Here is a 16,697-nt window from a genome sequence, read left to right as displayed (position 1 = left end):
ATATTTTATTAGCCTTTGGATTTAAAATTAATCCGAGAATGGTGTCACAATCATGTACCTAGCATAGCTGAAAAGACCATGAGCCCTTCCCATGTCAAAATTTGACTTACATTTGTAGACACAAGCTGTTAGAAAGGTTTTTTTTAGAGAACTGAAGCTCTGTTTTCCAAGTCTACATAAAGCTTGTTATTAAAAGGAATCTCTCATCTCTTATTCAGTGGCCACTTGTACTGTTTACCATTATCCTATTCATACATTAGATTAATTAAAGCTCCCCTACTCTGTATCACAATGTTAGCCAACTTTGAAATGGTCCCCATTCAAATTCTTATTCCCCCTTCAAAATAACCAATACTGCAGTTAAGATACATGGTTGTTTTTCATTTTAGTGCCAAATAATATTCCATTGTCTGGATGTATCACAGTTCAGTTACCCATTCACCTACTGAAGGAAATCTTAGCTGCTTCCAAGTTTTGGCAATTATGAATAAAAATGCCTTAAATATCTGTGTGTAGGTTTTGGTGTGGACATAAATTTTCAACTCCTTTGGGTAAATACTAAAGAGTGCAATTGCTGGATTACAGAGTAAGACTATTTTTAGTTTTGTAAGAAAGCACCAAACTGCCTCTCAAAGTGGCTATACCTTTTTGCATTCCCACCAGCAACAAATGAGAGTTCCTGTTGCTTCACATTCCTCGTCAGCATTTGGCATTTTCAGTATTCTGGATTTTGGTCATTCTGGTAGTTGTGTACTGGTATCTCATTTCAGTTTGCATTTCTTTGATGACATGATGCAGAGCATCTTTTTATATGTTGTTTTGCCATCTGTATACTTTTGGTGAGGTGTCTGTTAAGGTCTTTGGCCCATTTTTTAATTGGGTTCCTTGCCTTCTTACTGTTGAGTTTTAAGACTTCATATATTTTGATAACAGTCCTTTATCAGATATATCTTTTGCAAATATTTTCTCCCAGTTTTTGTCTTGTCTTCTGTTCTCTTGACTTTGACTTTTGAAGAGCAGTTTTTAATTTTAATCAAGTCCAGCTTATCAATTCTTGCTTTCATGTGTTATACCTTTGGTATTGTATCTAAAAAGTCATTGATATACCCAAAGTCATCTAAATTTTCTCTAGTTATCTTCTAGGGGCTTTATAGTTGCATTTTACATTTAGATCTGTGATCCAAATGTAATTGTTATAAAGGCTGTAAGTTGTGCATCTAGATTCATTTGTGTGTGTGTGAATGTCCAATTATTCTAGCAATATTTGTTGAAAAATTATATTTTCTCCATTGTATCGCCTTTGTTCCTTTGTCAAATATTAGTCAACTATATTTATGTGGGTCTATTTCTGGTCCCTCTATTCTGTTCCATTGATGTATTTGTCTATTCTCTCATCAATACCACATTGTCTTGATTAGGGTAGCTTCATAGTAAGTCTTAAAGTCAGGTAGTGTCAGTCCTCCAACTTTGCTCTCCTTCAATACTGTATTGGCTATTCTGGTTATTTTGCCTCTTTATATAAACTTTACAATAAGTCTGTTGATATCCACCAAATAATTTTTTGGGATTGCATTGAATCATAGATCAAGTTGAGCACTCACATCTTGACAATATGAGATTTTTTTCCCCTTGGTTTTCCTATCCATGAACATGGAATACCTCCCCATTTATTTAGTTCTTCTTTGATTTCATCCATCTAAGTTTGTAGTTTTCCTCATATGATCTTGTAGATATTTTGCTAAATTTATGCCTAAGTATTTCATTTTGGAGGGTGCTAATGTAAACTACATTGTGTTTTCAATTTCAAATTCTACTTGTTCATTGTTGGTATCATTTTATTTAATTTTAATTAAAATTTAAATAGCTTCATCTTGCTTGTGGCTACCATTTTAGTCTAGTCTCTAGAAAATACAGTCATGAATTATTCCTTTTTTAGGAATTATTGTCTTTTAAGAATAAATGTAAATGGGGATGCCTAGGTGACTCAGTCAGTTAAGTGTCTGCTTTCGGCTTAGGTCATGATCCTGGAATCCTGGGATGGAGCCCCACATCAAGCTCCCTGCTCAGCAGAGTCTGCTTCTCCCTCTTCCTCTGCCCCTCCCCTTGCTCCTGCTCTCTCTTGCCCACTCTCTCTCTCTCTCTCTCTCAGATAAATAAAATCTGAAAAAAAAAAGAATAAATGTAACGTTATTATTATACCAAAGTAAAATGCTGCACCAAAACATATACACTGACTTACTTATTTAATATATATGAAATATATCAGGCACTATATACCAGTTGTCATACTCATGCTATGGAGCATTGAGGAGCTCAGACTATTTAGAGATGTAGTAAATAAAAACTGCAATACAGTTTTGCTTGCTATTATAGACACCTGAATAAAGAATTGTGGGGACACTCCATACAGAATAATGGTAGGAACTTTTTTTTTTTTTAAGATTTTATTTATTTATTTAACAGAGACAGACATAGCAAGAGAGGGATCACAAGCAGGGGGAGTGGGAGAGGGAGAAGCAGGCTTCCCGCTGAGCAGGGAGCCCGATGTGGGGCTTGATCCCAGGATCCCGGGATCATGACCTGAGTGGAAGGCAGACACTTAACTACTGAGCCACCCAGGCACCCCTAACGGTAGGAATTTAAAAAGGTTGAAGAGTTTTATTTAATCTGGGACATCATGGAAGAATAAGTTACAAAATAAATAAGAGTGTGGTGCTGTGAGGAATAGGACGGGCATCCCAGAAAGATATGGAGTCCTGCAAAGGCTTGGTGTGTCTAGGCCACTACTTCACAGGTGGTGTGCAGTAGTTGATGCTGCCAAAAAGTAGAATCCGGGCTCATAGAGGCTTATTTGGTAAGGAAGAAGTTTGAATGCCAAGTGGTCACATGGTACACTATACTTTCCCTACTGCATTTATAATTTATACTAAGTACCTTTTTAAAAAAATCTGCTTTATTAGATTTATAAGTTGTTTATGGCAAGATCATGCCTGCCTTACCAACCAATGTACTCCATGGTATCGGATAGAGAATCAATAAGTCTTTGTTATATGAATGAATGTTTCGGGTTGTTCTGAAGCTTGATACCCTTTGGAACCACACCACCTACCCTCTTCCAAGCTACCTTCTTGACTTCTGCTGGTCCACCTCTTGGTTGGCAATCACTTTGCCAAACAGTGTGGCTGTTTGGTGGCAGTACTTAGTAACAGGTTTTGGGACTGTGTTCTCTGCATTTTAAATAAAGTTGGGAACTTTACTGGACAAGTACCTTTGTGGCATTGGATTTGAGTCACCCCAAATAAGAGACTGAGATTGGAAAAGAACTGGAACAATTCCCCTTCACCAACTCTATAGCGCAGGCAGTTAAAAGGAATGAAATTTTTTCTTTTAAAGTGAAAAGTTAGGTATAAAAGTAAAAGGGGACAAGAAACTTACTCCAGAGTAAATACCTAACTTTTACTGATATCAATGCAGGGGAAAGCAAAATAAACGTGTCTTTTTCCTCCTCCATTTCATACGTAGCCATTTATATGTATTATCGTATGTTTCTATTTCTTTGTTGCTTGATGGAGCCAATCTTCCCCAGAGGAGAAATAGGAAAGAACAGTCTAAATCTAGAACGACATGAAAGCAATGCCCAGCCTTTTTGGTACCCCAATTAGTCATCTTTGTGCAAAAAAATAGAGTACCTACCTTCAGTACTGTCTCCCACTTGTCCCCCAAAAGGTACTCTGTGCCCTGTGCCCACGTAAAAATTAGCATGATACCCAATGGACTGCTCCTTGTAAATAACTAGGCAAGAAGAGATACTACTAATTGCAGGCACAGGCACATCTCCTCCCCGCTCTCTCCCCAAAAAACAAATGAAGGGCAGAAGAAAAAGAAAATTCGTTAATCAGATTATCAGTGCCCTGAAACATTAGTTACAATACAAACAAAGACCGAAAGTGGCACTTTCTAACTTTCACAACAGGAAGGACGCCCTGCCCCTGCGAGGTGGGCGGGGCTACGGCTCTTCCGGCACGCCCCTGCCGGCGCGGGGCGCGTGCGTTCGGTATCTGCGTCGGGGGAGGAGTCTCTTGTCCCTCCGCGCGGCCCGTTCCGCCTCGGCTCCCGCTGCATTTAGGCTGACGTGTCTGCAGTTCTTCAGCGGCTTGGCGAGTAGGGCCGTGATGGCGGATGCCTGGGAGGAGATCAGGCGGTTGGCGGCTGACTTCCAGCGGGCGCAGTTCGCCGAGGCCACACAGAGGTGCCGACCCTTCCTCTCCGTTGCGGAGTCCAAAATAGCCCCAGGGCAGCCACGCAGTGATCTGAGGCCGGGGATTCCTGGCTCTGGACCCCGCACCTTCCCACTCTGTGTCACCGTTTCTGCCTTCTCCTTCCTCCCATAGCCTGGATTGCAGTTCCAAGTACAGTTCTCGGCGGTGAAGCCCGAAAGCTACTGTGGCCCGGAACCCCGCCAGCCATGCACCGCCAAGAGCTGGCGCGCCCCGCCCTCTTTGATGGCCGAGGCTGTTGACTTCTAGCGGTGTTGAGAGGGTCCCTCTGATCCTTATTTACCCAAGTCCCTATGGCATCATTAACTATTATACATTTCCTGACCTAGAATAAGCTGGAAAGGAGAGGCTAACGCCAAAATACAGTACTTAGAAAATGCTATGTTGACTCTTAAAACATTTTGCCTTTTTGTGCACCGGAAGAGTTGTGCTAGGCCAGACCCATGGTCCCATCTGTCATTTTTAAGGACTCCTGGACACTAGCATTTCTTGCAAACCCAGAAACCTCGGGGGGATGTTCCCTGGGCATCCTAGTTCTGCTTTTAAATGTTACAGAACACATATACAATGTTAATCGAATCCTTTTTTATTCGTTGACTATTACTTTCAATGTTTTTGTGCCTTCTGGGGCTTGAAGACCTTAATTCCTTAATACTGTATTTTGTAGCATAGAGAGAGCAAACTAGGGCAAATGCTTAAGTGCTTGGATGACAGTTGCAGTCATGGTTTTCCTAGGCCATATCTCCAGCCTACCGACCAATAATAGTGAAGCAATCACACACTTAATTTAAAAGAAAATTCTGGTTTGTTTGGTTTTTTAGTGAACTTAAACTAGAAATTGAAGTAAAAGGGCAGGGTTTTTTCCTACCTAAATTATATGTCCCCACTTTTCTATTCAGATTTGAAGAGTAGAAATAGGCCCAGAGGAGAGAGCAGACTTGAAATTCTGTAATAGAATGATTTGTACGAATTAGGTACATGATTTAAGCTTATGTAAACCTGCTTGCTCCCAAGAGTTGTTTTTTTTTTTAACTTACTGAATCAGTATGGTTATACTAATAAGAGATACAGATTTTGTAATATAGAACCTAGTGACTCTTCGCCCAAACTTTTTAAAAAGCCCATTTTCATACGTTGTTAATTTTGTTAAGCACAAATGTATCAAGTTCATTTTTAAAACTTCTTGTGTCTCTCAGGTTGTCAGAGCGGAACTGCATTGAGATTGTGAATAAATTGATTGCTCAAAAACAGCTAGAAGTAGTTCACACACTTGATGGGAAGGAATATATTACACCCGCTCAAATTAGTAAAGAAATGAGAGATGAGCTACATGTCCGAGGTGGTAAGTAATTCCTTATTTTTTTCCTCTGGTTATTTGGAAGGGAAAAAACAGCTTAAAACATAAATAGTAAATTATTTGGAGGGTATAGGACACCCTTCTCAACTGTTAATATAAAAATCAGCCTTAATATTTTTTTTTAAAGATTTTATTTATTTATTTGAGAGAGAGAGAATGAGAGATAGCACGAGAGGGAAGAGGGTCAGAGGGTCAGGGGGAGAAGCAGACTCCCCGCCGAGCAGGGAGCCCGATGTGGGACTCGATCCCAGGACTCCGGATCATGACCTGAGCCGAAGGCAGTCGCTTAACCAACTGAGCCACCCAGGCGCCCCCTTAATATTTTTAATAGCTTCAGGTAAAGGTGATCATATAATTTAAAAGAAGTCGAATATTGTCACCTTACAAAACAGCATCTTTTATTATTATGAGTTATGTGTTCTATATGTGAATTAATCAACTGTTTCTTTTCTTAAATTCAAAAGATTTAATTCATAAGCAGAATTAAATGTATAGAACTCTCTTTTTTTTAGTTTTATTATGTTATGTTAATCACCATACATTACATCATTAGTTCTTGATGTAGTGTTCCATGATTCATTGTTTGCGTATAACACCCAGTGCTCCATTCAATACATGCCCTCTTTAATACCCATCACCAGGCTAACGCATCCCCCCACCCCCTCCCTTCGAGAACCCTCAGTTTGTTTCTCAGAGTTCAGTCTCTTCATGGTTCGTCTCCCCCTCCGATTCCCCCCCCTTCATTTTTCCCTTTGTACTATCTTCTTTTTTTAACATGTATTATTTGTTTCAGAGGTACAGGTCTGTGATTCATCAGTCTTACACAATTCACAGCGCTCACCATAGCACATACCCTCCCCAATGTCTATCACCCAGCCACCCCATCCCTCCCACCCCCCCCCACCACTCCAGCAACCTTCAGTTTGTTTCCTGAGATTGAGAATTCCTCATATCAGTGAGGTCATATGATACATGTCTTTCTCTGACTTATTTCGCTCAGCATAATACCCTCCAGTTCCATCTATGTCGTTGCAAACGGCGAGATTTCATTCCTTTTGATGGCTGCAATGTAATCAACTGTTTCTATTCACAGTCCATGAATTTATTGCATGACTCAGGGGAGGGTACCTAACTATCATCAGGTGGTAATTATGAAAGGAGAACAGAGATTTTAAAGGATTATAGATTGTTGAAACACAGGGCTATACTACCACACTCTAAAAACTTACCTTTAAGTATTTGCAAATTAGGAAACAATATGGTGCTACACCTATTATAGTGTAGGAAATGCTATTACAAGCACATGAAGTTTTTGTTTTTGTCTTTTTAAAATTTGAACAAACTACTGAGCAAATTTGAACACTGTTTGATTAACATAGAAGCAACTATGAAAATAACTCTTCATTAGATGTTATCAGATATACCCTTGGTGTTGGTTCATCTTCCTGCATAATGCTAATAAAATATTAGGTACAATTTGGAATACTTGGCAGATTTTCTTTTGCCAATAGGTGGAAATCTTCTCATTCCAAAAATTTAAAAAGTTCATCTGAATTTAGTTGTATCTCTTTGGTCACAGTAGGTAAATTGTGAAGGGAGGTAAATCTTAAGTCAATAGGTCTGGCCAACTTGTGAATCAGCTGATGTTCATTATTGGCCTGATGTGACCTAATGAAACTTCAAAAGTAAATTATTGCCTGCGCCTTCAGCCATAAAGAATTATTCTGCTAATGGTTTGTATTTGAAAACATTAATTATTGTGGCTTTATGTCCTTTTTTAGAAGGAGGACTTCGACTGCCCAAAATGTAAATCTGTCGATATTTACAGTTTTTGGCTTGTGTGTACTTACATGTAAATATGAAATCAATAAATGTCTTTTTTTTAAAGGTCGGGTAAACATTGTTGATCTGCAACAGGTAAATTTTAAATTTATAAAACTTTTCCTTTCTCATTTTTTTAGTATTATGACTTAAGTATTCACTAATACTGGTATCTTATTTTGTATAATGTTTGTGAAGAAATAGTTTTGTAGTCCTCACTAATACATTTAATCAATTTAATAAGTTCTGATATATTGAATTGATTTAATAAGCTCTTCTTTCTCAGTTATTTACTTATTCTTTACCAAATAAACTCATAGTTGTCATTTTATGTAATTACAGGGTTTATGTAATTTGGAGAGAAAAGTAACTATATGCTTTTAGTATATGGAAGGAATAGGGAAATTTTTTAAAGTAGAAGATATTTTTAGAACATATAAGTGTGTATGTCATTAGCAAGGTACACTATATTACAAGAAGTTGGAAAATCTTCTGTAAATTGTGCCTATTGTATGAAAATGTAGCTTCTTAATGCAAACTTTCCTAGCAAGTGAAAATGTCGTTGTTCAGAAATGAAAGTTAATAAGCAATAAGCTTCTAATTTTTTATTTGACTGAGACTTTTCACAATATTTCAAATTAATTTGAAATTCATCTAAGAGAAAGTAAGTTTTTAAAAAGGTAGTTCTAATATGTAACTTCAAACTCAAGAAACAGTATGAATTTATCACTAATAGAAATTCATTTATTTTCCAGGTAATTAATGTGGATCTGACTCATATTGAAAGTAGAATTGGTGACATTGTAAAATCAGAAAAACATGTTCAGCTAGTGTTGGGACAACTGATAGATGAGTAAGTACAGTATTGAAGAACATTTTTTGTGTTTCCTTTTTTTTAATAGTGTTTAAATTTAGAACAGTTGTGACCAGTTTGGCATTCTGTTTAGAACTCTCATATGCTGATTTTCATCATTGAGATCATTGTACTTAAAAAGTAAGTGCTTAATTAGATGGAGTACTTGGAAATAATAAAAACTTTGATTTTTTTTTTTGCCTATTATTTTAAAGCAGCACAAAACATAATTTTTACAATCTTTCCTATATGATCTTAACTCTGAGAGCAAATCGCTTCCAAAACTGTTAATGAAAAACGACTGCGGGAATTTACATTGTTAAAAAAAAATCTGAGCATTTATCATTTGGTTGACCTTATATTTAGTTGCATTGATAGGAAAAAAAATTTTCAGAATATGAGTCATGAATTGTGTTTACCTAAACATACCCTATTCATTATTTTGTTGGCATTTATTATTGCACAGAAATTAAACATAAAAGAGGAAAATCATTACTCCTAATTTTTTTTTTTTTAAACTCTTAGGAACTATTTGGATCGGTTAGCAGAAGAGGTAAATGATAAATTGCAAGAAAGTGGTCAGGTCACCATATCAGAGCTGTGTAAAACCTATGATCTTCCTGGAAACTTTCTGACACAGGTATTTTTTCTTAATAGTATAACATCTTTTCAGATAAATAAAGAATTTTAATTGGAAGAAAAAAACTAGATTTTCTTACCATTAATTTTTTGTAAGTGTTTGACTATTGATGTTGTAGCAGTATATTTTGGGGATACTTCCTGTACATTGATGGCTCTGATTAGATCATTTAGAAGATTATTTCTTTGTTCTTAAAATAGTTTGACATTTTAAAATTATAGATATTTCTTTTGTACAATGGAAGGTGCACAGGCTTTGGAGTTAAACAGACTTTGATTTGAATTCATTTATGCCACTGTTTAGTTATTCAGTGTTAGGAAAATTATTTCAACTCTTTTGTGCTTCAATTTACGTATCTTTGAAATGGGAATAATTATCTTTTTCATAGACTTTAATGAGGTTATATATATGGTGTATCTAGTGAGATGTCTGGCACAGCGGAGGTACTCAGTAAATGATGATTTTGTTTTGTATTTATTGGAATAAATAAGAGAAAAGCCAAATCTCTTTTTAGGTGTATATCACCTTAAGAAAATTCAGCTTACAAAAATTTACCAAACCATAATTGCGTGAGATTAATTTATAATACAAACAGATTTACTCACCCATTTTGAGAGAGTGATTTCCTATTATTACATCTAAAATACCATTTGAATATAGACCTATTTTATGTAGCATTTCAGGAGCCTTAGTTCTATTTTAAGTGAGCAAATGTATTTTAATCACAGAAGATCAAAAAACGTACTTTTAAACATTTTTAAAGGTATCAGAACAGACCCAAATGATTTCTTATAAAATTGTGCTGTTGATACACTTTGTAAATATGTGTGTTTTCTTAACATTTTTCAGTTCTAGTTTTTCTGAATATCATAGGCAGTATTCTAAAAGCTCATTAAGAAGTTTTTGGAAATACGTTTTTCTATATCAGGAAAGTATCAGCCAGGCTGCCTTGAGTTTTAACTCATCTTGGGGTGTGAAATATGTCCAGACTCATTTCAGATGTACCTAACCCAGTCATAATATAGCTATGGAGAAATACTCTTGGGATTTCCAGGAAATCATGCTGTCTGCCAGTAGAGATCTCTGGACACCAATAAACTTATTAATATTTGCATCAGAGAAGAGAACTTTTTAGGTCATATGTTTCCCTAGGTTTCAGAATCTTGGAATAACATTTATTTTACTCAGTGTTTGAAGCTCCAGATAGGGTCTTCTTCAAGACGCGTATATGTCTCGGCTGCCTGTCTGTTTCAGGCTGCCTCTATCTAGAAAATTGGTTAATCAGTCACTTTTATTTTATATTAGAAGTAGCCCTTCTTAGCAAGTAGCAAAGCCTTTTAACATATCAGCTATATACTCACTCAATTCTTGATTCTGCTCTGAGATTATGAAGTTTCCTAGATCCTAAATCTTCATTTTAGTTTATATATCCCATGAATTTGTGCTTGTTGAAATTTCTCAATCATATGGATAATACAGCATCAGCGAGCAGCATGATTTTATTAAGACTATACAATTATATACGTATGATTTTGTTCTTTCAAATTAATAAAAATTTGCATCTTTACCCCCAGGCACTAACTCAGCGACTAGGTAGAATTATTAATGGACACATTGATCTTGATAACAGAGGAGTCATATTTACTAAAGCTTTTGTAGCTCGACATAAAGCACGCATCCGTGGACTGTTCAGTGCTATTACCCGGTAAGCCTGTTTCATTTTTTTTAAAGCCTGTTTTAAAATATGTATATTTTTACATATCTTTGATCATGGTTTGCTTTTTGTTTTTCTATCAGCTTTTTTTCTTTTCTTTCTTTTTTTTTAATTAAAATCTCATGCAGGGCCCTAATTTTTTAGACATATAGAGGGTTGGTAGCTTCTGTGAAACGGGAATGGGCATCCCAGAGCCCTAGAATGTAGCTAGACTCTCTCCGACCCACATCTCCTCCCACTCCCCATGTTAATCACCCTCATGACTCCAGATGCGGGTCTACAGAACACTGAGTCAGTATAGAAAGTCATCCTGGGATCATGGAAGGAGCGTGCAATTTAAAGTCAGAAGTTCTCAGGCCCTAGCTCTGTCACACAATAACCACGTGAGCTGCAGCAGATAAGTCAGTCACCTAACTCCTTTGAGCCTCAGATGGGACTAGGTAATTTTAGAACCCTTTTTACCAAATGACATTCTACAATTCTAATGACTAACAATATTCATTTTAAAATCACTTGAACTTTTTCTAAAGTAAGAATTTCTGAAGTGTTTGGAGCCTGAGTGACACTCCAATATGGAATTAAGAAAACCTACATTCTTAATTATCTCCTCTCTCCTGTGTCATTAACTTTATCTCAGTGGTTTTTGGGTCCAGATTTCTCCCATTTTAAAACATCAAACCTGTCTCAACCCCATATTCCACTCTATCTACCACCTTGTTCGTCCCTTTGCTTAAAGTAAACCATCTCAAGAGTTGATGTCTGCGTTTACTGTCTTAGTTTTCCTACCTTCTGTCATTTCTCAACTCTCCCATCTGGCTTCTACCAGCTTACAAAGTAATGATGTCAGTATCGTGAACTCTCATGGATCCTTTCTGACCTTGTTTTATTTGACTTGGCAGCAGCAGTATTTAACTCCAGTTCCGTCTTCCTTCTTGAAATGTTCTCGTTCCTTTTTTTTTTTTTTGAAACATCACATTTTACTGCTTTCTTCTTCCCTCCTTTGGCTGTACCTTCTCAGTCACCTTTTCCGGCTCTTCCTCCTTTCCCTAGCCTTTACGGTTTCCTTTCAGGCCATCTTTTCTTCTTAGTCTGGCACTGTCTTCCTAGGTGACTTTACCTTTCTTTTTAATTTCAGAATCCTATTGCCCACACAGCATCTCTACTGAAATGTTTTACAAGTCCCTCTAATTCAACATATTTAAAATAACTCACTGTCCCTAAGCTACCCCACCCTACCCCACCTGAATTTATTCTTCCACTTGTGTTTCCACTTTACTAGTCAATGTTATAAATCCGGTAGGTTTTGCCAGAGTCCTTGGAGTCATCCTTCACACCATCCTTTCTTTCACTACCCCCTTTTTCAGAACCCAAAAGCTTTTGAATTCTGTATTCTAAATATTTATGTAATCTTTATTTGTGTGGCGTGACCGTTCACCCCACTTCAGTCCATTTTTTAACTAGACTATTTTAGTAGCTTTCTAACCAGTCTCCCTTCTTTTACTCTTATTACCTTCTGGAACATGGTTTTACACGGTAGCCACAGCAGTTTCTTTTTGTCATTCAGCAAATCAAAAGCATTTATTGAGCACCTAATACATGCAAGGCTCGGGTACAAAAGACTAGGTTAGAGGAGAAAGCTTGCCAAGTTAGTGCAACCATTTTCTTTTTTCCTTTCTTTTTTTTAAATCATCTCACAATTACAGAAAAATTGCAAGAGAACCTTTTTCTTCTGTCCATTTGAGAGGAAGTTCCTAACATAGTATCCCGTCACCACAGATACATTAGTCTGTGTCCTACAAACAAGGGCATTGTCCTGTATAATCACATAACTATAATACAGACGTCAAAATACTGACATTGATATATTCCTGCCACCTAGTCCTCAGATCTCATTCACGTTTTACGAGTTTTCCAGTAATGTCCTTTACTGTAAGAGGACCCAGTTCAGAATCACATATTGCATTTAATTGTCATGTCTCCTTAGTCACCTTCAATCTGGAACACTCACTTGGTCTTTTTTTACTTTCATGACCTTGACACTTTTGAATACCACAGGCCAGTTATTTTGTAAAATGTTCAATTTTGCTCGTCTGCTGTTTTTTCATGCTGATGTTCAGGTTATGCATCTTTGACAGGAATGTAACCGAAGTGATTCTGTGTTCTTGTCATTGAATCCTAGCAGGGGTACAGTTTAGATTTTCTAGTTACTGATGGTGTGCACTATAACTTCTTAATGAGGAGGTATCTGTTAGGCTTGTCATAAAGCTACTTTTTTTTCCTTTATAATTAAGTATCTGTGGGGAAGGCAAGTTGAAATCTTGTAAGTTACCCTGTTTTTTATCAAACTTTCAGTTTATTCATTTATTTAAATCAGTATGGACTCATGGCTCCCTGTTTTATCCATTGGATTAAAATCTATTATCGTTATTTAGATATTTTTAAATTGGCTCTCATTTAGCCATTGGCCCACCCTTCAGGCTGGTTTCTGTGTCCTTTTAATATGACCCCATCACTCTTGGAGCACTTCTTTCTGGTACAACAAGAAGTTGTAAGCTCAGTTCATACTTCTCTTCTCCCAAACCTGGAATCGGCCGTTTCCCCAAGGAACCCTGCCTGGTTCTTTTTTAGTAGAGTATACTATTTAGAAACCAAGATCTGGACACTGAATTGCTTATTGCTTATCACTGCTCCCAAGCCTCTCAGCAGACAAGTTAGGGGATACACAGACACATGTGTATCCACCCTCTTTGTATCTATATTTTTGTATTTTTATGTTTATCAAAAACCATGAGTTCACACTGATACTCCGCAGTTCCCGTCCAAGCGCCCAGGTAGTTTTGCCCTAGTTCTCTCCTTTTCCATATTTGCAGCTTCCTTCTCTGACCCTGAGAAACCTAGTTCCCATTTTCCTTAATATACTGTTGACCCTTGAACAACACAGAGGTTAGGGGCACCAACCCCCACACCGCAGTTGAAAATCTGAGAATAACTTTTGACTCCTGCAAAACTTAACCACTCACAGCCTGCTGTTTACCAGAGGCCTTACCAGTGTCAAATAGTCGAGTAACATGCATCTTGTGCATGTTATATGAATTATATACCATATCCTTAAAATAAAGGAAGCTAGAGAAAAGAAAATATTAAGACTATCATAAGAAAGATGGGCCGCCTGGGTGGCTCAGTCAACTAAGCGTCTGTTCAGGTCATGATCCTGGGGTCCTGGGATCCAGCCCCGCACTGGGCTCCCTCCCAGCAGGGAGTCAGTCTGCTTCTCCCTCTCCCTCTGCGCCCACCCCCCCCCCACTTGTGCTCACTCTCTCTCTGTCTCTCAAATAAGTAAATCTTTAAAAAAAAAACCCAAGATTATCATAAGAAAGAGAAAATACATTTACAGTGCTGTACTATATATATTTTTTAAAAATCTACATACAGGGGGGCCCAAGTGGCGCAGTTGGTTAAGCGTCCCGACTCTTGGTTTCAGCTCAGGTCGTGACCTCAGGGTCGTGAGATCGAGCCCCATGTCAGGCTCCACGCTCAGCACGAGTCAGCTTGGACTTTCTCTCCCTCTCCCTCTGCCCCTCTAGCCTCTGCTCATGTGCTCTCTCACTCTTTTTCTCAAATGAATAAATAAATCTTTAAAAAAAACTACATGTAAAGTGGACCCATGCAGTTCAAATCCACGTTGTTCGAGGGTCAGCTAAATTTACTTGTTTGAGTGATTCCCCTTTATGTACCTGATTTCCCGTTGCTGCTGCAGCTCTCTTTCCCATGTGGATGCCCTCCTTTCTCCACATCGGCTCTGACAGCCTGCGCCCTCCTAACACAAGAAACTGCTTAGCAGTAGTTATTTCTGGGAGAACTGGGTAGCTGAGTGATAAGAATGAAGGGGGATTCAGTTTTGTACCTTTCTGGTGCTGTGTATTTTTATTACTTGGTCAAAAAATAAAAACAAAATATGTTTTTCTATTGACAGTTTTTTTTCTTTGACTATTGCGGTGAGTGTGGTTACCATCAGGTTCGGCAAATAATATTTTTTCTGACTCACAGTAGCCCTGAGTTTCTCTGTGTAGAGGTATTATGCATATGCTCAGCACCTAATTTAGCGTAAAATAACAATACTGTAAAAAAAAAAAAAAAAAAGCATGAGGGCAAAACAAATTCTGAGCCTCAAAAGATGTTGCTAGGCTATGTGACTTCCAGATAGTTTCATTTAATGTACCATATCATCATATTTGTCTCTTAAATATAAGGGACCCCCCCGGCCCCCACTTTTCTGGTCTAACTTCAGAGAAAACACCTGCATCTCTGATTTTAAAAGGGTTTATATTGTTGTTATAGGTAGCCAGAAAGAAGATCAGGAAATAAAACAGTGAGATATATAGGTATACTAAACTACATTGTATTCCAAATTGAAATAAAAATTCAACAGCTAAGTTTTATTGTACAAAAAAAGCTAGAAGTTTTGTGCAGTTCAATTAAATATTTACTGAAAACCTAAATTAAGTTATGCACGCAGAAATTTTAAGATAAAGTCCTTCAAAAATGTGTTCAGGTAGAAGGGAACAGAAAACAAAAAATAGAACTTGAGAAGATTGTAATAATAAGATAAACAGAGAGCAAACTTCACCAAGCACTTAAATGGACCTGATTGATTTGGGGGTTCTAGATAATTTAGCTGAAACACTAGGATAAATTAATTTAATAAAAAAAAACAAAAAATCTACATTAGAATTTGATAAAAATAATAATTTGCGCAGTGGCAGTATCGTAGCCAATGAGGTTTACCCGAGGTGCGATTATTGCTAATTGAAAATAATAATTTAGCCAAAATTCCCAAACACAGGGGTTTTAAATATCAATTCATATTCAGACAAATGTTTCTGCTCTCCCAAGTTTGTCATAGAGAAAATTCATAACATCTTAAATAATCACCAGAGAATTGAGTACTTGGAATAACTTAAAAGTCTCTTAGGTATATGCATAAAAATAAAAACATAGACTAAACCCCAACCAGAAAACAGGCATAGTTGCCTTAAGATGAATAGGGAAAAATATATAGTCATAAAAAGAAAGTCTGTGTTGTTTTCTTTATAATTTCCCTTACTTAAAAAAAAAAGATAATTATAAAAGAAAAGCATTCACAGGGATCTACCCAAAAGAAATAAAGAGATATGTCCACACAAAGACATGTACACAAATGTTCATGCAGCATTATTCATAATAGCCCCAAACTGGAAACAGTCCAAATGGTCAACTGATAAATGAATAAACAAAATGTGGTATCTCCATACAGTGAAATGCTATTCAGCAATAGAAAAGAGTAAATACCGATTCATGCTTCATCATGCACGAACCTCAAAATGATGCTAAGTGAAAAAACCCAGACATAAGAGACATATATTGATTCTATTTTTATGAAATTTCTAGAAGGGCAAATTTATAGAGGCAGAAAGCAGATCAGTGGTTCTCTAGGACAAGGGGTGGAAGCAGGAATTAACTACGAACATCTCTGAAGGAATTTTTTGGGTGATGGAAACATTCTAGACTTGAGAGCTATAGTGATGGTTCCTCAATTTTATAAATTTATTAAGATGCTTGAATTGTATGTAAATTATACCTCATTAGAACTTTTTTTTGTTTTTTTAAGAAACACTTTCATTACAGAAAATAGTGCTAAACAAAAAGGAGCATTTTAAGTGGATCCCTCCCAGTCATCTACCTAATCTGGGAGTATATCATTCCAGATTCCTTTCACTACATGTATGATTTCACTTTTCTTCAAAAACAGATTCAGAGAACATTCACTTGGCTCTTCCTAGGTGGAGAAAGAGCCTCCCAGAGGGAAAGAATAGAATGAAGAAAAACGAACATAAAATAAAAGCAGATCGGGTATCATTAAATCTGAGGTGGTAATTGGTGAGAAAGTGAATTGTTCCTGGATTGTCGATAAAAATCAATTCCCCTGGGATTTCAGTAGTGTAATTCTGATTAAGGATGTAAAATCTGGTATTATTTTTGCCTTCATTTTTTTTTCT

The 16,697-nt window shown here is 37.0% G+C and overlaps 1 protein-coding gene and 1 non-coding gene across 3 annotated transcripts in view; both read left to right on the top strand.

Annotated features, from left to right (window-relative positions):
• Positions 1-4,082: 4,082 nt before the first annotated feature.
• UFL1 (UFM1 specific ligase 1) overlaps positions 4,083-16,697 on the top strand; it is a 32,104-nt gene continuing 19,489 nt past the window's right edge. For both annotated transcript variants that reach the window (XM_028104216.2, XM_028104215.2), the window contains exons 1-6: positions 4,083-4,249; positions 5,474-5,619; positions 7,523-7,551; positions 8,211-8,308; positions 8,834-8,948; positions 10,523-10,653. In XM_028104216.2, the coding sequence (XP_027960017.1) occupies positions 4,173-4,249; positions 5,474-5,619; positions 7,523-7,551; positions 8,211-8,308; positions 8,834-8,948; positions 10,523-10,653 (596 nt within the window). In that variant the 5' untranslated portion in view covers positions 4,083-4,172. The remainder of the gene's footprint in view (positions 4,250-5,473; positions 5,620-7,522; positions 7,552-8,210; positions 8,309-8,833; positions 8,949-10,522; positions 10,654-16,697) is intronic.
• LOC114210052 (U4 spliceosomal RNA) lies at positions 15,408-15,541 on the top strand. The gene has a single exon (XR_015768445.1). It is a non-coding gene; the product is annotated as a U4 spliceosomal RNA (small nuclear RNA).

The sequence above is a fragment of the Eumetopias jubatus genome, unplaced genomic scaffold (assembly GCF_037043125.1).
Source record: "Eumetopias jubatus isolate StellerSeaLion01/CBP00866 unplaced genomic scaffold, mEumJub1_p1.0 scaffold_6, whole genome shotgun sequence".
NCBI lineage: Eukaryota > Metazoa > Chordata > Mammalia > Carnivora > Otariidae > Eumetopias > Eumetopias jubatus.
Note: the sequence above shows the minus strand (reverse complement) of the source record. Positions and strands in the feature narration are given on the sequence as shown.